The sequence below is a fragment of the Netta rufina genome (genome assembly GCF_964035555.1).
Source record: "Netta rufina genome assembly, chromosome: 2".
NCBI lineage: Eukaryota > Metazoa > Chordata > Aves > Anseriformes > Anatidae > Netta > Netta rufina.
Genome location: NC_140124.1, coordinates 42,975,768 through 43,003,487, shown reverse-complemented (window position 1 = coordinate 43,003,487; position 27,720 = coordinate 42,975,768). Strand labels below are relative to the sequence as shown.

At 40.6% G+C, this 27,720-nt stretch overlaps 1 protein-coding gene across 2 annotated transcripts in view; it reads right to left on the bottom strand.

The window, feature by feature from the left end:
* The window catches only part of TGFBR2 (transforming growth factor beta receptor 2), a 58,717-nt gene that overhangs the window by 26,504 nt on the left and 4,493 nt on the right, over positions 1 to 27,720 (bottom strand). The window contains exons 2-4 of one of the 2 annotated variants that reach the window (XM_084306740.1): positions 24,744 to 24,776; positions 4,888 to 5,059; positions 3,062 to 3,252 (exon numbers count right to left, since the gene is read on the bottom strand). In XM_084306740.1, coding sequence (XP_084162866.1) covers positions 3,062 to 3,252; positions 4,888 to 5,059; positions 24,744 to 24,776 — 396 coding nt within the window. The remainder of the gene's footprint in view (positions 1 to 3,061; positions 3,253 to 4,887; positions 5,060 to 24,743; positions 24,777 to 27,720) is intronic. The other variant, XM_084306741.1, reaches the window with a different exon arrangement.

The window sequence follows — 27,720 nt, the reverse complement described above, 5'->3', positions numbered from 1 at the left end:
AATGACTCAGCCACAACTGAATAGTCAAATACTTACATCTCTTACACCCTCAATTAAGAAACTTACGGAAACTATTATCGGTGTTAAGATTGTTGTCAGCACACCTTCTGACACCTCTGACACCCTTCCCCAGTTAGCTTCATTATTCTCACGAATTCTTGTTTACCCATCAGTCATCTCTACCCCTGAAGTTTTGCTATATCTAAGCAACTGTACAGCATAGCAAAACAGGTGAAGGTGAAAAATGATCACTGTGCACATTACCAGAATGAAATAACTTTAAACTGAGCAGAGCTGGGCTACAGATCTGCTGTGCCTTTCCAAAACTCTGCATTTTGGATGGGTTTGAAATCAATGCCTGGGATAACAATAGCATATGTAATGACAACAGTATACACGATCCTATGATTTAAAGGATTTATGTTTCTGTCTGCAGGCTCCAGTGCTGGGGTCAACCTTTTATATACAGATGTCTGCACAATAGGAAGAAGTTGCACTGCAATACAGGTGGGTCATATACTGCATAGCATGCAGGCATCCCACTTCCTTGGCTGCAGTGAGAGTGCCTGGTCTTCTCTGCCCATGGAGATCAGATCAGTCACGAGGCTGGAAAGAGCACAAGTCCCATTCCTCTGGGTAGCCTTGACTTCAGCCAAATTACTTAGGACTGTTAATAAAGAAAAACTTTGTTAAGGATTTGTCATGCTGACACTGGCTGATGCGTAGAGGCTGGGAGATGGTGTGGTGAAGGGAACGCTGAGGAGCAAGGCTGGCCAAACACCAAGGGAGGCCTGGAACTGTGCAAACAGCTAGAGACAGACCAGCAAAAGATGCCAATGTAAAATTTTTGTGCAGAATATCCACCACACACAACTAGACATCAAGGAGGAAAAAGCTGTTGTAGTTCAGTCCTGCACTCATCTTTTCCATGACATGGGCCCTGTCTGCCACCTAGCCAAGTACTCCATGGCCAGTCAGGGCCTTCCCCCCCCGTCCCCTTTTTGGCTAATCTTTTCCAGTGTTTTTGCTCCCTGGTTTTGCCTTCCGGTAATACTGACATTAGACATTTGAATAAATAATAATTTAAACAGACTGGCATTGAGTTTTGCTGTGAGAAACGTTTTTCCACCACAGGGGTGTAAGTTGTTTGCTAGTCACCCACAATTTTGTTTGGCAAAAAAGAAAAGGATTAAAAAATAAACATGGGGTAGTCATATTTGCAGTGGCTACCTGTCTCCTGGATATTATTTCTCCAAGAACTACAGAATATTGTTTGGACTGATTCTGCGCATGTTTTTCACCAACCACTTGTGGCCTGAAATATCAGGGTTCAGCATCAGGGCCAGAAGCCCCCTGACACAGCAAAACTACAGGCATGTTTGGGCACATGTCTGACTGTGCCTGGTTTATTTTTCAGATCAGCAACTTAAACAAAAAGTCCATACAAGAAAGAGGCATTTGATTTGGATCTAACCACTTCAAACATTTCCAAAGCCACACTTCAGTGAGTCACAATACCGCCCACTACCCTGAAGCTTTAGATGTTTGTGTCTAAAAACAGAGTCAGTAGGTTTACCCTTCACATTCAAGACTGATACAAGCCAACAGTGCCATAAGCCAGTTCTTCTATAAGCAATAACAGATCAGCTGTGAATCACTGGAATGTAGTGACTAACCTCTGGTGGAAATTAGAAATCTCTGCCTTACCCACAATTTTCTTCTTTACCTCAGAAACACTGTGAAAAAAAAAAAATCTGTTTTTTCTTCATTCAGAAAGAAGAAGAGCTAGAACACCGATCTTTTACAGCAATATCTTGAAAGGAAAGGCTGTGATTATCAGGTGAAATATTAAGATCTTTTTTTTTGTTGTCTCCATTTCTGCTGATAAACAAGCACAGTCACTGCTTGAATTGGCTTCCTTAGTGTATTTTTTGTCCACTCTCTAAAACTATAAGATGTGCAAAAACACTGCAAAAATCCTTACTACCCTGATGTACAAGAAATATAGAGACAAAAAAAGGCAAGTACAATGTACAGAATAGACCTGGATGACAGTCATTCCAAAGGCAAAATTATTACAGGCTATTATCTAGTTGTCTGGAGGAGCCGTGGACCAGCTGGCTGTGATGTTCTGCTCAAAGTTAAACACAGACAGGAAACCGCATGTCTGATACTGTAAAAATCGTTTGTCTTCCTGCCATGGCTAACCAGGCAAGCAACCCAAAGGGGCTGTTTTCATTTAAAAGAAACACTAATCCACAACAATAAAAAAGGGAATGACAAGGCCTCAATTCTCCCCCCTTCCAACTGGAGTTGATGCTTGTGTTTGTGAATGAACTGGAAAAGTTACAAACTGAAGTTTTGTGTCACTGTATTTTTTATCTGTAATTATTCACTTTCTACATGTCAATGCAGGGCACAGCTTTCATGAGTCACCTAGAGTGCTTACAGCACATGACCTAGAAGGAAAAGCTCCATTCCAGAGAATGAAAGAAGTTAGGCTAAAAAGGCCATGTTTTCATTTACACTACAGCTCCTTTTGGGCTGCTCTGGAAGTGTGAGGGGGTCCAGAGTTGATAGGAATGAAGGCACTGGGTGTTGAATTTATGGAACGATTCCCATAAACACATACAGAAGACAAGCATTTGTCAAAGTGATTGTATTCAGCTTGTATAGCTCCAGGAGAAACAGCTATAGCATGACTAATTTTTAACAAATTAGCCAAAATCCACAAGGGTGTGGCTAGCTTTGTATAAAAACTCCAGACAGCTGACACACAGTCAGATCTTTTCACTGCAAATGCATCCTTTTTTATAAAATTAAGGCAATCTGATAGAATTAGGTCCTGGGTCTACCACCTATGATCAAACCAGTATCAGTATTTGCCCCAACTTCTTCAAAGCACACAGCCAAGAAATCTTGGGCTCCTCTTTTCAGAAGAGACAAAAAGTCTCTAGCAACTGTAGGTTTTCCTCCACAAACTGCGAGTCCATTGGTATGAGAGATTTAATATTACGTGTAAGGTATAGCCCAGGAATGCAGGGTAAATTATTAAACCTACCTGTAGAAAAAATAAGAACATCATTGCACTCTTCGTCTGTACAGGAACACATGAACATCAATCCTCCATTGTCCTTCTTTTCTTTCATCAAACACTGCTCTGAACTGGAGTCATCCAACATGTGACCATAGAGAGGTTTCTGGGGATCATGGCATATTGTTTCTAATGTCACATTTTCATCATTTCGTCTCCTAAGAATGAAAAAGAGAAAATTGAAATCAAAGCAAGAATATTTAAGAAAGGGAGCAGACAGGCTTGTGCCTGTCCCAGATTTGCCTCTTTTGAGAACTCAAAGGTGATTTAAAGAATATCATATGTTTTTCTCTGTCTTTCCTGAATGGGATAAATTTGGCTGCATCTGGGCTGCTCCACACTGGGGCATTTGTACAATGGCACAGCTATTCCTGTATCGTATTACCACTAAGCCCAAATGAGTGCCTTTGAAAATCTCACCTGAAATTATTCAAGCTAATGCTCAATGAACTGCTGTGAACTTCAGAACATACTTTTGGTTTTTGTGGTCACTGTGAAGGCAGTAAAAATCTGTGGGAAATTATGATAAAAACTGAATTATTTCCTCAAAATCTAAGGAATTTCTAGTGGGTCAGACTTTTTTGGTTTGTTCTTGAGGCCTGCAATCGGCACAATTTCTGCACCGAAGGAGTTACTCACAGAGTGTTTTTTGTAAAAACAAAGCAAAACTGGTGCAAGCCAGAGTGACCTCACTGTCAAGGAAATATTTACAGCTGATAATCTGGCCCAGATTCCTGTGTTTTGTCTTGGTCCATAGATTTTATTTCATGGACAGAAGACTTAGAGGTGAATAGTACTTCAAGTGTAATTACCAACTCATGTGTCCTTTGGATAAATTGGCATGTAAAAGTCAAAGCGTATCTTCAGTTGCACTACAGTCACTCTGTATGGCAATAACAGACAATGAATACATACTTGAGGAGCACAGGACAAGTACAGAACAGCATATTGGACCGATCCTAAATTTCAAGTGTCCACATCCAATTACGCTGATCATCTCTTCAAGTCAATGGACATAACGACTACCTCAATAAATTAATTAATCATGCTTTTCTCTAAGTGGTTCTAATCATGCTTCTAAATCAGCAGCAGTGTTGCAAATACTCAGTTCTGCTTCTTTTGTCCACTTACAAACTCATTAAGAGTGTTTCTGTTTTACTTTCTTGCTATTTAAGAAAGTTTTTAGAGCATAATACAAGTTTAATCAACAAATTCTACAAAAAATATTACATTAAATATTTTCACATGCTCCAGATCTATTTGAACTTAGACATACACTGTATAAAAAGTGAAACACTTACACCAGAGACAGTATATACACAGAGGAATATTTTCCAATTAAGAGAAAGCATTTCTACCTATAAGTAGTAAATAAAGCTGCTATGATACACGTATATAGTCTAGTTCAGTACGAAATCTGAGAGAGCATTGTTTTTCTTCAGCTAATGCCACCACAATCTTCCCTGTCTTAGACCTGATTCTACACTGAGTGCTGTGGATAGATGCAGCTCAATGGTTTGAGCAAAACCATGCCTCTTTTCCAATAACAGCACATGCTGGAACAGAACCACTTCCAAATAAATAAATAAATCCCCAGAACATTTCATATCAGCATTGTTGTTAACCTCAAGCAACTCTCAGCATGCCGAGCACAGATACAAGTTGGAAGCAAGAGAGCTGAGCCCGGTGAAATAGCAGGGAGATTCTGAATATCAGAGCAATTGAGGAAAGTACTAAGTGATGATGAATGAAGCTGTGCACCCTTCCCCACTTGTATGAAGAAAAAAACTTACCATACAGCGGCACAGACTTCATTATTCCTCTCACAGATAGAAGTGATGTTGCAGTTGCTCTTGCACTGATATTGGTTTGAGCAGGTTGTTACTTTAATGTCACAAAATTTGCATAGTTTGGGCAATTGCAGTCCATTTTCCTTATTTCTGTCTATAGGTGACATAGTTTCAGCTGAAGGGAGAAAAAAAAAGGGAAGGACACTTAATAATGATAGATTATCAGATTATGTTATTGCTCATTATGAAGATAAGGTTTTCATCAGCAGCAAACATTCCCTCATACCTTAAATTAGAAAAATCTCTGATCTTGTGCAACTACCAATTTTTTTGCAACAGCACAAGCACCATACTGTCAAGACCAGGTTAATCAAAGTGAATTTGAAATGTGAAGTCAAAGTCTATTGACGTCAGAGGGTGCAAAAGTTTCTTTGCAATTTGCAGAATCAAGCTTATTCTGAGCCCAGTTTGTCCTGAAAGAACTACTCTGCAGCCATCCACTTGCATTATTCACAGGCAGCGTATCTGTCCCTTATGTGCAATATATTGTATCACAGCCTGTTTGCTAAAGTAACTGTGGAAACCACGGTGGGTATGCACCCTAGGTGGGTGACATCATTATGACATGGATCTTGATGGATTTTGCAAGTCTGTCTTCACTAACCTGAGATATCACCTGGCTGTCACCCCTAATCTGATTACTGTTCACAAAGAAGAAACACAGAACTGGAACTGACTGTCATCCTAAATTAGATGGTTTGCCAGAGGTTACGGGTAAAACTCAAGCTGGAAATGCAACAGCGCATCCATGCAGCTAGTGTAATCTGCTGCTGGAGCCTTTCTGGGCTAACTCCAGGGGACTTAACTCAAGATAACTTGCTATGACAGCCTCTGTTGTAGAATTGCACAGTGACCCAGCAGCTACATTTCTGTACCCGAGCACTGAAGAGTTACTTGTTTACTGGTCATGAAAGAGTCTTAGCACTCTCCATCTTCTTCAGTGTAGTAGCAGTAAAGGAAGAGATGTTATTTATCCCAGTATTATGAATTTCAGGAAACCTATTTTTAGTTCAAAAGCTATTTTGAAAAGCCAGCGTGACTACAAAGAACAGAAAATGCCAACATAAACTTTTTTTCTGAAGCTAAAATGAATATGCAACTATATCTGAAGTGGAGTAGACTATCTACAACAGTTTCAGTCTGACTCACTTTGTTATATATTTGGAAAAATAGGTTGAACCACTTTAAGGAGATCCTAGGCTTCATTTAACACAGCCCTTCTCTTATAGCCACCTGTGTGCTAAAACCATGTTCGTATTGCTGTCTGTGGCCAAATGTTGCTAGTCAACCAAAAATAGGCAACCAGGGATTTGTAATTTCTCCCTCTCTCCTCCATTAACTGAGAAATCAATTTTTTTCTTCTAGAACTTCACTATTTATTACCATTAGAATGTTTTATAACAGGAATTAAATATACATGCTTTTTCCAGAAGGAAATAAAAAGGCATTTTGCTAACATTTCCAATGCATTTCTGAGCCATTGTGAAGGACTGAGAGCAAAATCTTCCCTCCTTACCCAAACCACATACTTCTCATGACTAGCATGCTCTTATACTGACCTAAGGTCCCTCATCTCACTTCCCTTTGCAATCAGTAGTAAAATGCCCAATGATTTTAATGATATAGAAGAAGCTCCTACACAGAGGTAAGGGTTATGACAAGCTCTCTGGGAGCACTTACTGGGATGGAGAATGCTGGCAGTATGTCACAGGCTGGCTGAATTTTAAGCCTGAGGTAAACATTTCTTGTCCTTCGTTATTTGTGTTGCAACAACTCCCCAAAGCCATGCAGAAGAACAAAGCCTCATTGAAGTAGGTGTGGCAGGGATTCTAAAGGTCTTGGATACAGTGCTCTATAAAATATGTATTAATCATTTTGGTAAACTGTTCCTCTCTTTGGGATGATACCTCTGATTTACCAGATGTTGAAGAGAAACTAATATCTGTATTAACTTTTCTAGGTTACAGTAATGATCAAAGCACCCTGCCAACGTGGGACTGTCCCTCTACCCAGTAAAAAGCCAATCTATGTTCCTAAAGCCTTGGATGAGCAATACAGAGAAATATTAAGGAGGCACTGCTTTTACAGATGAGCCACAGAGATTAAATGACTCAGCCAAGTTCACACAGGAAACCTGTAGCAGGGAGCTGGGCCTGTGGCTCCTGTGTTGACACCACACAACTGAGCAGCACAAGGAAAAGACATCTGCTCAAACTGCAAAGACTCAGCTGCATCTACAGTGCTTTCAGCCCGAGTTCACAAGGCTTTGTGTTTCACAGGGCAGCTGTATTATGAAGGATTCCTGGGCTGCAGACATGACCCAGTCCTCTCAATGCTAGAGCCAAAGGCCACATGACACCAAGTCCTTAGATAAACTGGTTCAAGCACATTGTGTTTGATGAGGGACGGGGTCATTTCTGTGCTGTCCCCACCCACGCCAGGTTCTGCCAAGTCTCACCCACCGGAACAAATAGATGGAAATATGTTTGGACCTCTTCCAAGGAGAGGTCTCCAAACCAAGAAACTTGATTAAAAAAATAATATTAAAATAAAAGTGCTAGCTGAAAAGCAGTAATCACCTGCAAAGTCACGAACACAAAGTTTCTAAGTGAGAGCAGTAGGTTTTGATTCAGTTACCAGCAAAAGGCTCAGTAGTTAGTGACAGATAATTTCTGAACGTGCTAAATTAATGGCAAAAGGTAATAGGGTTTTAGGACTTCCAGAACTGACTGGACTTGAATTTTCTCCCAGGAATACTTGTAATAGCGTCTGACAATGCAGGGCCTCTGTTTTCATTCCCCTGGCAGTTCAAGGTATTGGATAAGTTGTCCAGGTGCACAAACTTTCTTTCACACTTCAGCATCTGATTTGAAGTGAGACTGCAATTTATGCTCCCTAACACTGTCACATTGCCAGCAGGTGTTGGTGTGTTGTTCATTACTACAGTTCAGCCTTGCTCACTCTGACAGCCCATCTAGTTCCAAACTAAGTGGGCTAAAACCAAGTTTGACTTTCCCCTATCAGACTGATGCTGAAATCAACCTCTGCAAACATCCTGTGCTGATATCTGGAGCCATATGTGAACCTCGGCATCAATCTCTTCTGATTACAGTCTGCAACCAGGCTTTGAGGACTTAGAAATCTAAGAAAGACTCACAGCTTCCAAGTCACATAAATTCAGACCTGTGTCCAATCAATGGTCTACCGCCTGGAGAATGACAGGTTGTTATGGCTCTTCCCCAGAAAAGTGTATTCACTCATTCCCTGATGGGCCCATGAGCAAAGAGTGGTTCATGAACAGCAAGACTGCTCCTCTTCTGGTAGTCAACTGAATGTTAATTTGGAAGTTAATTTAAATCTCTAAAACTGCTTGACTACCCTGTTGCCCACTTCATACCACAGAAGCCAACTCCTCAAGGTTTTATCCCGTTCAGACATTATATGAACACTGTGGACAGAAGAAACCTTTCATTTTCCTTTTAAAAACAGACAAACCTCTGTGGATATAATGGGATAGTCAACAGACAAAACACACAGATTTGCACATCTGAAGGACGACATTCTAAAATGTGTGCTTGCTTCTTAAAACGTGAGTTTTGTCATCTACTCTCTAATGTTAGTTTTCTTATTTTGACTTCTGCAGGAAGCCTAATTCTAGCTTGCCTTGCTTCTCTGACCATGAAGAGGACTCAAAAAAGACAGTGTTTCTTGTCTATGAATCTTCCAACTGACCATAGGTCAGTCATTGTGGTTAAAATGCACAGCATGTGCAAGCCAACACCTGGGCTGGACGTTATGGAAGAGACACTAGAGCAGCCACATAGGAAAGATCAACTCCATGGCTTCTGATGGAGCCATTGGTTTTTTGTTTTACTCTGTGGTTCACCTCTTTTTTATGACTTCTCAAGACCTTATAAACTGTATGACCACACTGAAAGTCTATTGACTGTCTTGAAGTTGTTTGCTCTGTATCTGTTTTTTTTCTTTTCTTTTCCTTTTTTTTTTTTTTTAAGATGTATAACTCTGATTGAGACCTCAGTCTACAGTTTACATTCTTCTAATATTTCTTTTAATATTGTTAGAGGCCCCTCAAAAGCCAATAACATTTAAATAAAGTCCAAAACAACATGCTGTTTTTTGGGGAATATCTACACTGGAAAATTTTATTTAGTTCTTAGTTTGCATTTCAGAAATAGACAATTTCTCTCATTCCTATCTTGTAAAATACAATTACCGCATTTCTCTTCTCTCTTCCAATGCCTTTGGCACATGTATACAAATAAGATAGCACTGCTGAGCAGATAGATCTCATTCCTTTAAAAAAATTGCTGAGGAAGATGTTGGGATAAAAACTCAGCTGCTATGAAATAATTCCACCTGATGGGAGAGGTTTGGATTTAAGATTTTACTTCACTACATTATGGAAATGCGCGAGGAGGAGGATGCCTTTATCAGGAAGACAAAAAGGAACTTGTCCTTGTTCCCCCAAAGAGCACAGCTCCATGGCCTCATGTCTCAATGGCTAAATAGCACAGTAGCCACTTTGAAGAAAAACCAATATGTATTACCTTCTCATCTAACGCAGAGACACTACTTTTTGCTAGAAACAGTACTACATTGAACATTTTTTATGTTTTGCCAACCCCCCTCCAGCACATGATCTGTAACTTTAGCAGAACATCAGTACTGATGGAAACACCACCAGCGTCATGAAAATGAAGTGGTGCTGCAAGAACATTCTTTGTCTTCCAGAAATGCCTTCTAAGTATTGATGATTCAACTGCAGGAGGGAGGGGTGGGTCAAGGGAAAGGAGAGATCTGAGCTTTGTTTTTAAGACTCGGAAATATCTTGATATCTATTCTTACTTGTACTTGTTATACACAGTGCAGTAATACAAGGAAGAAAAGACGGGATCATAATCAACCCTAAATATTCAAAAACCATGAGTCAGGAAATCACAAGATTAGCCAGAGAGATTGTAGAAATAAAAGAAGTTTAAAAAAAAAAAAAAAAAAAAAAGAACAACTGCTGGGTTCTCCTTTATTTACCAATGCTGTCTGGAATCTCAGAGTGCATTTCAGTAATGTTTTGAAACTTTGACCACAAGCAGAAGGATTGGAAACTTACCAACTTACAAAATCAAAAGTTAAGAAAATAAAAACACTGGAATCCAGGAGCTTGATATTGAAGAAAATTATTGGCTATCATGCAATTCATGATAAAAATCACAGGACTTGGCAATGCCGCAGATCACCTAGGAACTCCCATAGCAACACCTTCAGGGGTAACACTGTGAAGCATGTATTTTCAGATTTTCAATTACAGCTGACACTTCTGAACTTAATGCCATCACGAGTTGAACTGGAGTACCACTCTCTGACACATACTCCCACGCTCACTATGTGAGTATGAACGCACATTGTTCCTGGTGTCTCGGACCATGCTGTGGGCTGCAGTCCTTTATCTCAACTATGATTTAACCCAGTGGGACTGGCATGGGCACAGGACTTTTGTGACTGTTTCTATTAAGATTAATAGCAATGATGATAAGCATGCTAAATCAGCTTCCTTAAAGCCAAATATCAGCTATCTTTTACATACAATTAAAATATGTCAGAGGAAAGCAGGCTCCAGAAATGTTTAGCTCACCATATCTAACTCTCCCTGTTGCAAGACTCCTGAAAACCATGTTCCTAGAGAGTTATTTGAAAGTTCTTTTTTTTTGCCTTGACCCACATCACGTATAGTCACAAATCACTGATGTCACTATAGTATGGCCCTAGCAACTCACTCCCTTCTTTCCTCCAGAAGGTATTTCACCTCTTGGCTTTCCTTTTGATCTTCAGTCTTCTGGCCTAACACAGCAGCTGCTTTAGTTGATGTCTAAAGACATGGTTTTGTGTAGTAAATGCACTTCTGTTTGCAGAGTGGTTGGGAACATGGTTTTGCTTTCCTATCTGATCAAACCTAACTGGGGCTCTGCAAAGAACGAAGACTAAAATAACTTCCTTTTGTGAACACGTTTTTTTTTGTGAAGTACTTAGAAGAGATGCATGTCATGGCTTTTCCCTATCATATTAAAGGGGACTTGCCTGTCATATGAAAAAAAAAAAAAAAAAAAAAAAAGCAAGTTATGCCAATCAAATGGCAACAATGGAATTGTTAATGCAAAGAGATACACATTCATCCCACAGTCCTGTAACCCACCCTATCACAAGGCAGCCACTATGAGATGTGGGAAAGACTGGCCAGGTAGGGCCCATAACCTTCCAACTTTTTGTTTATGTGGGCTACAGCCTGCTCTTCAACCATGCCTGAGAATCTGCTAGGAAAGACGACATCGTGAACCATCCTGATGAGCTAGACCTAGCCAGAAATAACGTGGCCACCCCTGGTTCAATGAAGGAAGGCCAAAACAGAACTGGTTCACTGTGAGAAGGCCACTGGGTGGACTGCACTGAAATGTGGAAACCACTATTTCTAACCCACAAGCTGGGAAGGCATCTGCAGAGGAAGAAGACAAAAGGAGAAGGAGCAGGAGTTAGAAAACTTCATTTAACTCACCTCTGCGGTGGTAGTACCTGGCTTTTAGCAGCATGTGGAACTGGCAAAACTTTGCTTTAGGGATTGCTGCAGGCACTGACACAGAAACACAATCAAATCTGACAGGAGTGAGGGAAGAGGGGGGCACAACAGGAGAAAATAAGGGAGGGAGCAGAATATTAAGCTGGAGACCTTCAGGATAAAAATCATTCTTGTATTTAAAACATGAAAATAATGCTATTTTTATCCCCTACTTCCAAAATGAGCTAACACTGGCAGTTTTAATCATGGGCTTGGCTCTTCTCACTTGCACAGGGCATGGCAGTGAGCTGCCTGCCTCAAACATGCATGCCTAAGAACTGAGCTAGCTGTCTTCAGTGAAATTACTGCTGACTGACATTAGTGCAGGTGCGAGGAGACTCAAGCTCAGCACTTACAATGAAATGTGAACATGTTCTGAAAACAGGCAATAAAAATAACATTGTTGTGATGCTTCAGATAATGAGTTTTCACCTGCAGATTTTTAACTTGCTGCTGTCTTCCACATTTGCTGGCCACTGTTTAGCACTCCATGGTAGCCCGCAGAAGGCAGAACAAATGAACACTGTCTCCAGGCAAAAAGGCTGAAAAAGGATCTAAAAGATGGCTTCCCATAGGGCACTCAAAGGGATGTTTCATCTTCTCTTGACTTTAACCCACAGCCTCCCTAACACAGCCAGTAAACAGCACACAGCATTGGAGAACTGTATGTGATATAACATTAAGATCAATTTATTCAGCTATGACTACAGGGTCTATTTTTTTTTTTTTCCTGCATAATGCATTAAATTTGGAATTTACTGGAAGCTGTTGGTGGTGGTTAACTCCTTCTGTGACTTCAGATATACAGTGAGTATCTAGTACAGCAATGCTCATCTGAATCATGAGATTAGGGAAAACAGCCTTCTTGCTTTGTTGTAATAAGCATGATTCATAGCTCAGGACTGACATTAGCATAGCTAAATCTGACCTGTCCATTAGGAAGCGTATCTTGCAACTTCACCTCCTTTGGCACTCTATTTGCACAGTAAAAACTGCCATTACTTCATCTGAAACAGGGCTGAAAGAGCATAAACACTTCAGATTCATACAAATATTTTTCCAACTTAGATTTTCTGAAAATAGACAGCAGTCATTCAAGTATTAAGTAGTTCGTTCTGTGATACAGAAGGAAGAAAAGATTTTTCATGACCGAAGAGCTTGTGGGGCAAATCCCTAAATATTTAAAACAATTAAGAACACTTCTGGCTCAGAAAAACAAAAATGCACCTCTGCTCTCAACTACAGGTCCTCGCCAGAACAAAAGCATACCACTGAATCTTCTAAGTAGGTTGAAAGCAGTTTCTGAACCTGTCCTACCTCTCTCTTCAGCTAGCTAGGAAGCCTGTTTATAGAAACATGCTTCTCCCCACTCCTGCCCCCTCAATAGTCACACCGCCACCACCAACCTACTTGAAAATATAATCGGGTTTTTCATTCTTCATAATGGCTTTGGGGAAGGTGAATCACTTGTCTTGAAAAAGGCATATATTCCCTCCAAAAGCTTAGTTTCTATTCCTTCCCTTTCTCTCTTTTACTACAAGGAGACATGAGAAATGGCCACTTTAAAGTCATTCAACTCTATTTTCAAGGGCCTATTTATTAAACTTCCAGTTTCTCTCTTGAAAAGTCAAGCATTTAGGATATTTTCCACTGTTATTGCCAAGCTACTTCTATTAGCCATTACATATTTTATAGAAACAGATCCTGGCCCTTCAGTTTATTTGTAAGCCTGCTGAATGTGCTCAGTGCCACATACAAACCAAAAAATCCATTAGATGACCAAAAAAAAACCAACAAAAAAAGATCATATTTAATATTCCTAAGGTATCAACATTGCTTACCTAAAGTCATCACCTCATTACTAGTGGTACTAAATGTCCAGCTTGTGACAGCTGCTTAGTGAAGAGACAAATCTTCACTGTCTTCTTTTTAGAAGCATCTTCACTGAACAGGCTACAGGTGAGAGGAAGGCGGAGAAGTTTTGGAGGGTATGTCATGGGGCATCTTCTGCTCAGCTTTTGGCTGGCAGAACATACTAGGATCTTTGGTTGGGGTGTAGAGGAACTTATGAGTGTTGAGACTAAGAAGCTCCCTGACATACTGTATTGCCAAACCCTGTCTTCCTTCCCATGGCAAATTGAAGTTGTGGCACTTGTGATGACAGCACATGGCACAGTCCTTCTTCTCCCTCACGCAGACAGCTGCTTTGTCTGCTCACCGCTGCAGTACTAGAGCAGGCAGCCCTCAGCTCCCACAGAACAATGCAGAACCAAAGCTGCACAGACATCAAAAATAGTAACGTTTGCTCAGTCAGACGCTCCCGACTGACACTCCTACAGGGTTTTACTCATATTTAGTGTGTGGCTTTGTCACGCTTAACTTTCCAGATAGCTTCAAGTAACAAAGTGCAGCCTGGTCCTCATCATGATGTGTCCTCACATCACTGCATCAGTTTAACCGATCAAGTTAATAGGGCGGAGGTTTTACAGTTTTCTCTGTTGATCTACAAATCATTTTAAAGCATGGTTGATTTACGTCAATTCAGGTTACAATAGAAACAAATATAGCCAGTGTCACAACTGAGAATTATCACACATAAAGTTGCTGTGGTTTATTTACTCAGTTACTCGTAAATCAACCATAAAATTCAAAAGGTGTGAAACCTGTACGTAGAAAAAGCTTTCGTAGTGTTACCTAACTACCTGCAGCATTTTTGGCAGGAACGTGGAAGGTTAGATAGGTGGCAGAAAATCATCTCCTTCAAACACAAAATGGTAATGGCTTAAAGACTGACCTCTACACTGGCAGCGTGCAGCAACTCACGTTGCAAAAAGCCAAATCTTTCCTAAAGGACCTCCTAACACCACAGTTGACTCCTGCTGAATTTAAACTCTTACTACATATAGGGTCTTGCTAAATGTATGCCCGATGGGCTCTAGTGTGTTCGAAAGAGCAGATTAAGACAACTAAAATGCACAGGAAATTGTGTAAAAAAAATATTTTTACAACAGCTGCTGTACCTTATGAAGGGTCAGCACAGACCAGCAGATGTTTATTAACACTGCTCATTCACTCAAGAGACTGGCAAGCTCTTGCAAACCCTCTCTGCTCTGAGAGAAGGATGTCCAGGAAAGGTCATGACATATTTTAGTTTGGGGGGGGGGGGGGGGGGAGAGTTTTATTTTTATTTATTTTAAAGTAGAGAAAATTAAGCATAAACATTAGGACTGTGACAAATTACACAAAACAGGAAATTCAAAGTTATGTCTCACTCCCCCAGGCTTCCTTTGATACTACTAGGTTGCTTGGAATCAGAAAAAGCATCACTCCTGTGCTTACCATTTCTTACATTTATTTTTCATTTTGTTTTTAATAATATCCCCTTAATATTACTAACATGCTTTCTGGACAGTTTTTGGAAGGCATTAGGCCATCCCCATCTTTCCTGCATATGCTGCATTTAACGATCAGAAGCACAGTCATTGCAGTTTGAGCCACACAATCCACAGCAGTTTCTGAGGGTCAGGGCCCTTCTGAAAGGCTTTTGCCACATGCAGCTTTCCAGAGCCCTCATGGATCACTCCTTCGGGAATCCCATTTCAAACTCACACACCATTTCTGACATCTTATTTTTAGTGCCATTTCTTTTTTTATGCGAGGAAATGCATATTTTGAGAACAACAATTGCCTGCCTCTTGGAGATGTCCTCAGACCATTTTAAGAAAAGTGACTAATTTGTTTCTTAAGCATTGTGAACACAAAAGATCTTCTCTTTTCCTTTTCTCTCTGGTGAACCTGTACTGAAAATATCTGCACAAGCACTCTCAGTTTGCAAAAAAACAGTAGTTCTGTTTACCTCCTCTGGTGAAGTGAAGCAGATTTGCTCCCACCCCTCATTGAACATTCTCCTTCCTCACACAGGACCCAGGCTGGGAGGCTGATTTGCATTAATACTCACCTTACCAAGCCTCCCTCCCCCTCCAAAAGGCCAGTCTGAAACCAGAGCAGTTCTTCAGTCTAGACAGCTCTCCGATCACACAAACACAACAAAGAACATGGGAACCCATGGCTAGGGCAATGGGAAACTGTGAATTTCAACAGGGCACTCAGGCTGATCAGCTCCAATTGCACAGCCTCATGGGCAGGAGTGCATCCAAGGACTCCGCATCCCAGGCTGGGGTCAGGCTGTCAAAATGCCTGGGCCAAGAAGGACATCAGGCTGGCTCCAGCCCAAGTGCAGACAGCTTTCAAATGCCACCCACCCTGAGACGGGATGTCACAGCCCTTCCAGGTGGGGAAGCTTTTCTCTTCTGCCAGGCACTGTCACTGCTAGGGCAGGTGGGACTTGCCTAGGACTTGACTGCATTGGCTATGGTGGATGCTTATTTCAGGAAGAACTCTAGGGACTGATGCTTATCCCCAGAAATATTTGCAGACACCTCAGGATAGGCACCAAACACTATGGGGGATCCATAGTTCACATCCACTACAATCATAGTTCAAATCTACCGTGAAAGCAGGCAGGAGGTTATTTTGACTTAGAAGGGGTTGGTATAGAAAAGCACTTATGGTGTCTCAAGTCAGTTAACAAGACTTACGTGAGACACTTGAAAAGACAGGTATTGCTCTGCAACTGGTTCATCAGCAGCATACAGACCTATCAAATGTCTTTTCCTCCTAGGATGCTGAAGGGTTCAGAGCAGTCTTATTTTGAGATTACACTGTTTTTCAAGAGAAAGAGCTTTATAAATGGGGAGACTAGCACTAATGAAACACAGATATCCTCTATCTGAAGTGAAATGTCTGATCTTGCTGCAGATCTGTAATGTGAACACAAAACCAAAATTCAGCCAAATCACCACAACTCTGTTTTGTTTCAGGGGAAAGTCTGATGAACATTTACCTGAAACTATCACTAGTCTGGGAGAACTGTCCGTAAATACAGACAAAGTTTTGCCTGACTTTGAGCTTTTGTTCTGAAACTTTTGCTGAGCTTTAATTCCCATCTTGTGATTTCAAAGAGCCTGATTCTGAGTGCACTTCCTTTTCTGTAAGCTGAAGATCCTGCACACCAAGGAATAAGTAGCCTAGTCAAATGAAGCCAAACCTAAATAATGGATTTATTTTCAAAAAGAAAAATCAAAAACAGTCTCAAGCTACAATGTTGTAATTGGAACAGGCTGCATCTCTGCAAATTCTGGTTAAAGAGTCACATTCACAAGTAGGAAATGCTTCGCAGTTATGAAGCACATGGGGCACAAGTGGCATAAGTAAGCCATTAAAAACAGTTTAGATACATCGGCATAGTTTGGAGTACAAAAATTACAGTCCTGCTGTCCAGTGTTGTATTTCTACTATGGCAGAGGAATTCAAACCAGAGCTCCTAATCTTTTCCCATACACAGCTCCACATTGAGCCCTGTAACAAGGTCTTCACTACTGCACCTTTTGTGTCACTGCTGGAGCACGTCAAAGTCATGGGTTAAGGGCTGCTTGGTGCCTCTGACCAGGACCTGGATGTTCCTGAAGCACGATCTAAAGCAAACTAAAAAAACTGGGATTGGAAGTGACCGAAAAAAAATGTCTTCAGCCACAGCACGGCCACAGGCCAACTTAAACAAGCATGTGCTCAGCATGGGGACAATCTCTGTCTCATACTATAGAAAACGGTATGTGTGCACACCTACTGCTACCGAATCAGGACAGAATTTCTGTATTTTATAACACAACAATAAGTGTGGGGAGAAGCTGTGTACACACAAAGACTTACAGCTGCCCATTCAAAATAAGCATTTAAATGGATTAACCAGACAACTGTGCTTTCAAACCCACAATCTTTACACAGTTACATGATTCAGAGGGATTTATAAATATTTGTTTTTCCAGATAAAGGCAGGGTATTAGCAGGATTTTTTTTTTTTTTTAAAGTGCTTTCACTGCCACTATCCCTCCTTTCCAGCCATAAACAAACAAATAAAATGAAACAAGGAAACAAAAACAAGGCTTTGCTGAAGGTGCAAAATTTGTAGTCACGGTTTAAGTCTTGTGTACTTCGCTTTAAACTTAATATAAAATGACAATTTACTAATGTGGAGTGCAGACCACTTCATTTTCTTTAGCTTTTTGAAGACCTCTATAATTCAGAAATATTTGGGAGAGATGGAATTCAAATTAAGGCACATCTCCCAACCAAACGATGCTCCCACTATGGTCCTAGTTTACAGTATCATCCATGCATTCTGATAAAACAGAATCCTGTGCAATTTCTTTCTCTAGACCTAAGCATAACCCATCCTTCCTGGTCTGTTTGAAAAACAGTTTCCAAATAAGAAGTCTCACTTAACAAATCCACATCCTTTGCACACACAGAGACTTCTCTGTCAGTCACTGATGGGCAAACATGTTTATGCAGAAGCTCTGTTCAGAGCTCTTTTTTGCTGTAAGGAGCCATTTTCCTCCAGGAAAATGTTTATGAACCATTCTGTCCTCACACAGCACGATTTGAATGACAGATTCAGGAAAACAGTGTGAAAAAGAAATTACTCTCTTTCATAATCCATCAGCTCAGCTAAAATAGTAAATCAGATGAAAGTTAGACTCAAATGTAATCCCTTGGGAGTAGAATCACTTTGAATGGATTTGGGAAAAAACACACACATCCTTCTCAAATTCAGTAGCTTGGATGGTTATATTTGTCTCTGTCAAGTTACATGCAAAGAATCAGAATAACACGATTTAATACCCTGGGGATATGTTCTCTTGATAGATGCATCTAACTTCCACAACCGTTAATGGGAATTATATACTGAGTATTGAGAAAAGAGCACATGCATAAAAATACACACTTTTAATGACATCCAAATTTAGGAAAACTTTCTTTTGTTGACTGCTTTCACTGAAATCCTACTGCTGTCACATGCTGCTACAGAGTTATCAGATTTCTTGGTAAAGAAGTATCTCTATCAGCAAAGCAGCATCTCCTTTATCTGCTGAGGGTAAATTTGCTAGCATACCCCTCAGGTATTAGCTGTTCCTTTTAATGCCTTTGCAAATGACTCCCTGCAGTTACCTTTGGGACTGTGACTCAGCAGCTGGCAATACCATCCCACTGAAATAAGGGAAAGAGTAAGTCAGCTCCTCCATTTCTGTTTGAGGCTGAAATTTTACTGGGCTTAAAGAAAAACGAAGACCATGGGTGAAGCCTACCCATTGTGAAATAGTAAGGTGTTTCACCCATAAATACATCCCTTGAAAGTTCACTGAGAGGTCCTTATCATTGCCATTATTCCTAAACCACAAGTGTGAGTAAATCATTATGTTTATTATAAAATTGAATATTTTTACAACAATCTCTTCTGTATTTGTGCATGGTCCAGCCCCTGAGCCCTCACATTTAAAAAAAAAAAAACAGCACTAGACACTCAAAAGTTTGCATGTAGGAATATACCAATTCTCACTACGTACAATACAACATTACCCACTCTTTGCAGCAGCCAGGCCCCAGAAGGGTTGGCATTGTGGTGTATGGTAAGGACATTCCTCCCTTAGACAGAGCTCAGTAGGAAGGAACTTGCCAGTCTAAAATATTTAGTCTACCTGCCTGAAGATGTGTGAGGGACTGCAGGCTCTTCTTTGTTTATGATGAGCCAGAATAAAATTGTAAATAAACTCAGAATGTGAAGTGTACACATGGAGTTGTATTTCTAGGGTTTTCCCCTCCCCGTTGCTATTGATAGGGCCATTGTTTCCAAAATCCCGCTATTCCAGGTCCTCAAGCTACAGCCTATGTCATTCTCAAGAACACAGTCTTTCAGCAGCACTCCAAGACGGCATACATGCTTGCAAGTGGCCTCCTTTAGAATAAACATTATAAAGAGGAAAGCAATTTAAATGTCTGCAAAAGAGTGACTTCTGTTGAAGGAATTGTTTCAGGGAGAAAGCTAGGAAGAGAGAAGACAAACACAAGAGCAAGTGCATCAAGCAGCAGCTCGGAAGCAAATCATCCATTTTCTCTTAATTTTCACCCAGGTATCTCACAATTTCATCCAATTACCTCAGAATTTCTTCTAACAACTGAGAACTACAGAAAGTAAAATACAGTGATAGTTCATAAAATTTTTAATGGTGCAGTTCATTTCTGGCATCAGAAACAAACATTTCTCATTCTGCTCCCACAAGACAGAAGATGTTTGCTGTCACATGCATGAGTTGAATTTAATAGGTCAGGATCTTCAGCAGATGCTAATCTATGATTTGAGCGCTGTTATGTCAAATTATACTAGCTGATGTTTAACAGTTTTGAGTCACTGAATGTTTCTGGATATTGGTCATAGCAGATAATCATCCTTTATCGGGAGGGAACTCACTCAACTATAGAAATCAGTAATAGTCTGCAGGATGTCTATGGGTTCTTATGAAATGCCTTGATCACTTTAATCAAACGCCAAGTGGATTAATAATTCCGTCAGGAAAATACTATTTCAAAAACTGCCATTGAGAAAGCTGTGCATAACATAGCCATAGTGGCTGAACTGCTCAGCATCCCTTTAAATATCACAAGCAAGTTGTGGGCTTTGTTATGGTTTCTGGTGTAGCTGTTCAGTGACGTGGGCATCTCATTCTCTAAAGCTGTCGCTTTGGCATTTTTCACAAATACTACACTCACGCAGAACAAAATACGTTTTCCAAAGTGTTCTCACAAAACAGAACAATTCCAAGCTTTCCAAACAAAATAATATCTTAATTTATACCAGAGGGAAGTGCTCTGTACGAATGGAGACATTTTTTAAATTCCTTGGATACGAAATTTTATAACTCATGCATATTTGAAATATCCTTCAACTGGGTTAGCTAGCTGAGTGCCTTAACTGTTTGTTACTTCTGGAGATGCTAGTACTAATTCTGAAAGACATGAGCGAAAACAGCCTGGTGGTTACCAGCTGTATCACAGATTCTTAGGTTATAGGACCTTTATGTCAGAAAGTGCTGGGATGATTTTCCCAGTCCAACCTTCTGTAAGTGAAATCATTCCACTCAGCTACTTTTGCATCAAGCCCAAATTTCTGTGGGTATATCTATAAAAAGTAAAACCCTGCCTCGACATAGTGATTCACATTGGGAAGTCCATTATATCCCTTGACAGGGCTCTACTAATGTAATTATCCTCTTTGTTAAAAATGCACACCCTGCTTTTAGAGTGATTTAGTTCACCTAGAGTTTCCATCTGTTGGAATGGGTGCTTGTTTATGTTCATAATCTCATCTCCCTGAAGAGCAAAAAACAAACAAACAAAAACAACAACAAAAAAACAAGTTAGCCCTGCTTAACACTTTATTTCCATCAGTAACTGTGAATAAACTACTCACAGTTTACCATTCTGACAGAGCAAACTTAGCTAGGCTGCACCACCTTACATTTGCCTTGAGGCAAATGCTCCCAGTTCCTGGTGTTTATGGGTTTGTTATCTTACGAAGGCATGGCAAACTGCCTGCATACCTCACCAAATCTGTATCCAACCATAGAATAGCAGATCTACGTACTGTTCCTAATTCTTTTGTTCTTGTTATGTCCAAAACCACAAGTCTTTCATTTTCAAAAGCCACGCAAGCGTAACATTAAATCCACACCTAAAAACGCTAACAAGGCAGTATGGCTCCCTGATCAAACAATACCACCTCCTTCCTAAGCCACTGTGGGCCTAAAGACAATTGAGTGGAAATTACAGCTCTCTGCAGAGCTATCTACACCTGTGTTTCAAAAAGCCAAAATGGAAACTTAAAACAAAATCCACCTTTTAAAAGAAAGGGTGATGACTGTATTGGTAGCATAACTACCCATGCTAAGCAACAGCTTGGCAAGGCAGGTGTCAGTGTTTTCTATTTCTAGGTGTGTGGTTATGATAGTGGTAAGCGTGCCTTGTCATTAACTTCCAAGGGTAAGATACTTCAAATAATTAGTGGTTTGCTTCTAGCATTTGCTACCCACCTCCAACCATAAGAAGGCCAATATGTTTCTGACTTCAAACCACTAGTAGGTATGTGTTTGACAATCACACTACATGTCACCAGAACAGAGCACCAGCCAAGTTAGGGGAAGTGCAAGTTGGCTGAAGTGTGAATAATATATACGTAGACAACCGGGGGAAGAGTTAGGCCTTAAATAGTCAAACCAAACCTTGTGCCCTCACCATTCTCTGGCAGCTGCTAACACACAGTTTCTTAAGCAAAGAAAAATGAGGAAAAGGGGGAAGAGCAAATTGGATCTTGTTGAAGTTGGCAGGGTATTTGAGGCTGACAAGGATTCCTGGATGCTCTGAGGGTTATCATCCAGAATTTCTGTTGAGAAAAACAGTGGTTATGACACTCTTTAAACTTAAATTTCCCAATCACAATAGACCAGTGTTGAAACTACCTCTGTTCATTTCCCACAATTTCTATAATTGTCTATAGAAACAATAATTGACACATCAATGCGTTTATTTTTTCATAGCTGTTTAGCAGAACTAGTTCAAACTGTGGAAATTCTAATACAAATAACTGTACTGAAGTTTAACAGTTGCGTAAGAAATACAATGGATGACATCCTGGGAAGCTGGAGATCTGGGTTTGGGTCTCCAGAGACTGAGTGAGACTGAGCCCTGGTTTCTCATTTCCTAGCTCACTGTTTTAACCAAAGGTCAAGATGCAAAAACTGTGTTCAGTTACAAGTCACTGTCAAGCCTTACCTCCTCCTCCCATGTAAAAGAAGGAGCCTCTAAGTCACTCCTACACACAGAAGCAGCTTTTGTACCTAAATCACATACTTTCAAATCTTCCTTCTAGCATCAAACACCTAGCTTTAAAACAATGCAAAGTTTACCCATGCTCGGTTACTCATCCTAAATCTCATCTTGCTACACCTCCATGATTTAATTTGAATCATCTTTATATCTTCCCTTCTACACATTAAAGGCAGGGGACATGTACGTATGGGAAGCTCTAGGCTGCTTCTTGTTGCACTAACATTCACAGTACTAGCATGGCTTCAGGGAGGAGTGGGAACAGCAAAGCCCCCAGCCAGGCAAAAATTTCAAGGCAAAAGTATAAAATGTGAGAGGTAAGGAATGTGTAAGAAGGAGATGAAGGAAAAAAGAAGAACAACAATGAAGAAACCCTTTTTGATTGTGTTCCCTTTTCCCAAGGAGTTCACCAATCTTTTCCTGCTGAACATCTTGCTGTTTTTTTTTTTATCAGCCACAGGCAAATGGGGAGCAGGTATGGCTTTAGTTACAACCAGACAATGTGGTATTGCTGTTAACACGCAAACTTGGGCTATGCCAGCTTTGTAAGCCTGATGGCCTGGCATTGTACACACCAGATGAGAATAGTACAAATGAAATAAAAGCATCAGATTCCCAGATTTTTGACTTAAGGCATTCCCTTGTGGTAAAGTTGGGCAAGGAAATGGAAGAACTGACTGAGGGAAAGGGGGTATTCAATAGCTGAGAAGCACGTATTTGCTGACCTAGTTATTTTGTGAAAGCTTCAATAAAGGGGCTTACGAAGTCATGACTATTACATGGTACTCTCTGATCTTTTCATGGGGATGAGAAACGGTTGTTTCCAGTTTAAGGAAAAAAAAAGGTTCTGTATGTAAAGTCTCTCTTTGTTGTGCTATGAACTCCCTGGAGAGAATATCAGTCACCCTGCAGGGGCTGGAATAATGAATGAATCCATCAGGGAACAGCCTTTCTTCTCCTCTGACATGCTTCGGGGGACCACACGCACACACATCCACCCTTTCTCTGCAGAGTGCTGCCTCTACAGCCCCAATCAGTCTCAGCCAGCAAGGACCTTTCCTCTCAGAGCCCATCACTGATGGAGTTTAGATACTCTCAAGCTGAGGAGTGGCATGACCGTGGACCTCCTGCTTTCGGGGCAAAGGCTCCAACCACTGTGGGAAAAGGAGGCAATGCAACCATGAAAATCAGTAATGGGAGCTGTGGGGAGGTAAAAGGTACACAGCAGGGCAGCTGGCCAACTGCCACAGCACGGTCATTGCAGAACCATAGATCTCCCTGCATGCTGAAGACAAACGAGAAGGGTAATTGCTGCGTGCTTGCAGGCAGAACCAGCCAAGGGAAATAAAGGACCAACAACCACCTGCATACAGCAGCTCTTCTCTTGAGATCCTCACAGGTTCCTGATCATAGATTGACAAATTTGTACTGTTCAAATCCTCATTAATTTCTTCCCATTAGTGAAGCATGCAAAGATTTATTTCTTCTTTCCTGTACTCCTGTGAGTTTGTCAAGGAGAAGGAGACATGCTGGAGTTTCTACCCAGTCACAGGAAACCCAGTTACAGGAAAGTTTAAGATAGCTGCAGAGCTAGAGGGGGTGGTGTCCTGAGAGCTGAAGGCGACCAACTACCACGTGAACTCCAGAAGCAACTCAGTGCTGGTCATATGCCGAACTCACCAGTGTGATTTTATCATCATTCCATCTTATCACTATTGTTAATATAATGAAAAATTACATCCTTAAAGGCATATGTTTTTATCCTAAAATAGGCTGCATTTTAAAGGTGAATAAAACACAGCCTATGGAATCTCTTGCTCAGACTAACAGAGACGTGCTGCTCTACATGATTTAGTAGCCTCACAGTGACTTGAAGAGAAATAAATGAGCATGTAGCTACAGTCTTCCCTTCAGCAGTGGCCTGAAAATTGCATGGTGGATACTGACTATCTACTGAAAGAATATTTTAATGGACTAGAGAGTTGGAGAAAGAAACCTGTGGAAAGCAAAAAGCATAATTACATCTATCATATTTCCCTGAGCATTCATTTTAATGGGCAGAAGTTATTCACAAATGCTACTCTCATGGAGCACATAGTAAATACAGAAGGTTATGGTCCTGATGTAACTGACTTCAGATTTGCTCCAGCCACAGTTCCCAAAGAGCATAGGGAAGTTGATTAGGGCAGCCAGATTCCACTAAACACAGGGCAGCAGTCAAAGAAAATGTTAGAAAATTTTGGCTCCCTTTGAGCACTAAGAGTTTTTTACTACATAAGTACTGCATAAGTACTGTGGCCCATTGCTGTTCTGCAGCTGTATGCAGTGAGCTGTCAGTAGTATCTGATCTGCTAATTAGACCTCAAGGATTGGAACAGATTGGCATCTCAAGACTTACAAGAATCCTGGATAGCTGCTTCTGCTTCCTTCCCTGAAAATAACCAGAAGTCATCCATTAGTAATCATCTGTGGTCTGTTTCAAAGTTCACTCTCTTGTACAGCAACATCAAAAATGTACTTACATTAGTTAGTGAGATGAAATCTACAAAATTACCACATTATCTTCCAAAAGCCCCAGGCACAAGCTAGCCATGCCAACAGGTGATGTATACGGCGCGCTTATTTCCAATTCTGTGCTGCAGAATCCATGGCAGGATTATAAACAGAGGGAGCTGGTTCACCTGCATCTCACATCTAAAATATCTAGACTCAGAAGAACCACAGGCTAACTCCTGGAAAGCCTAACTGAAGTGCCTTTTCTTTCTAAGTCAATGAAATGAGTACCAGCTCATTCAGGACACTTCTGGATGAGACCTTAAAAAATTAAAACACGTCCACATTTTGAGGAGGAGTTTGCCCCTTAGTCCTTATTTCCCACTCTCCACTTTGCTTCCTTACTAATTACACCAGCATTAGTAGCTTATCAGTGATGAGGGAGCTTTGATTTTCATACAGCTTGGGGAATGTACGTGACTGCTTTTGAATTAAAAGCCTGGCCTTGATGAAAAATAATCCCTCTTGTACATTTCTCTTTTTTGGGACCACCTATCCCCAATCAATTAATCTCCATCCTCACAAACTCTCCTCCCATCATTCTTACTGGGCAAAAACCCTTAATGATATATTGCAAGAAGTTTGGAAACACTTCCTTTCCCTTGACTGACCAAAACCTCTCCTTCCTAAAGTTGCGAGGCCTACAAAACGCTGCAGTCAAACGACTCTTTTGCTCCAAGAAAGAGAACCAGAGAACCAGATCGCTCTGGCTCCTGTAAGATTGATATCACAAAAGCCCCCCCGAGGGAATTACAGCCTCATAACATACAGTTGCCTATTATTTATTCCGTGGCCAGATTCTCAGCTGGTATAAATCAGAGCAGGTTCCTTGCCTTCAACAGAGGAAAGCTGATTTATGCCAGCTGACAGTCTGGCCCTGCATGCGTTCCACTTGCACAATGCTAGTTTTTAAAAGAGGCCCATTAAAGCGCCCGAGGCATGTAAGAACCACACTTGGGTCTTTACTTGGAAAATGTTGCTCGGAGGAGTAACACTCTGAAGCCTTCCCACTGCTCTCAGAGTACGTAGTGTTCAAATCCACTTGCTTTCCTAACAGAAGGAAGTCTCTGTGCCCTGACAGAACCACCACAACCTTGGGAACACAAGATGGATTTTATAATGTCTCAGCGCAGACCGGGTTTTTAACTGAGTTTAAATGCTGAATTAAATGAAGCCCACAGGTACACCAATGCAATGTTTTGGAGGAACTGATCAAACACACAGAGGGCAGAAGCTATCTTTCAAAAGTTGCGTTACTGGTGAGTATAAAAAGCCAGAAAGAATGCGGTGTGACTTTCAAATCACTGGCTGAACTTCAAGCTTTAGCAGCTTTAGCTGTCTTTCTTTTTTTTCCCCTTATAAACTCAAAGATCTACTTAAGAAGGGCAACTGAGCTCTTTTGAGGATTTGGGCCAAAGTCCCTGGGTACAAATAGAATGTATATAGGAAATAGAAGATGGCTTTTTCATACCTCTAGCTCCAAATTATCTTTTCACAAGCACAATGTTAACCCTAGCGTGTCGTGGCAGGGATGGATCTGCTGGGCTCTAAGGTGAACGATGCTTGGGCTGTGAGGAAGCAGACTCCTCTATCCATTACTGAAATCTATTAATTTCAGGGAAATTTTTGCTAATATACTACTCTGGGCGAGTGGGGAAGCGGAATCCTGGAACCAGACTATCAGGACTGTTAGTAATAAAAATTGTGGTTCCTTTGCAGGACACAAATTTCTGAATACAGTGTTAGTTAGTATGATATAAAATAAAGAGTAGAAGACACCATTCACTCTGTGCAATGCCATTCCCACCAAACAAGAAGACAAACGCATGACCACAGATCAACCTAAATAACGCTGGCAGAAAAATATTTTTCCTGTCCCACAAAATGCCGTAACATTTCATACATTTTCATATTCACAACCAGAGGGAAATAAAAATAATTTGAAGTGGTGCGGGGCTGTTTGCTCATGCATGCAAGATTAAAGAAATCAACAACCATCCAATATCTTGGAGGCAGTGGACAGAGGGAGCTCCAGATTCAGATGTTGTCTGAGTCAGGGCAGGCACTTGATCCTGCTTTTCTTCCATCCTTGATCAGTGATTATTCTAATTATTGATTAATGATTTCTCTTTCTGTCACTTCCGTATCAGAAATTCCACCCTGAACTAGGAAAAAAAAAAACTGTTTCCTGATGAAAGTTTAATGGAAACTGGTACATTTCCACAAATTGTTTCAGTTTTGACAAATCAGCATTTTCCCATGAAAAACAGTGTCAAAAGCTCTCAACCAGCTCTAATTCTAACCAGATTAACTCAGGGATGAATGCCAGCAGGAAGTTCCTGCTAAATACCAGTTGTTTGAGCAAAGGAAAACTACTCCTTCCCCCAGACGATCTTCCCAGAGGTGAAAAGGCTTTAAAACCCATATGAAAAAAAAAAAGGACTGGCAGTTCCATCTGTAACAACTACAATGGCATTCAGAGCAAGAGGAAAAAAAAAAAAAAAAAGCATATTGAAAAAAAAAATGAACAAACACTGACAAATCAGCATTTAGTATTTCTCCCACCACTGTTAGTGTTATTGTTTCTTTAAATCTGAAACAGTTGCTGAACTTTGCAGCAAAGCAAACGAATGGACATCAGTCTCTGAATCCATATGGACTGCAGGGGCAAATCCCTTGATAAAAGTGATTGCATGTTGTCACCAACAGAAATAGAATCCAGCTAGTCCCAGCGAGATGAGTTAGTTTTAATTACTAATATGGCTAAGTTTTCATTGCTTGATGGTGTTTGAAGTGGTTTGTTCTCTCAATGTATCTTAACA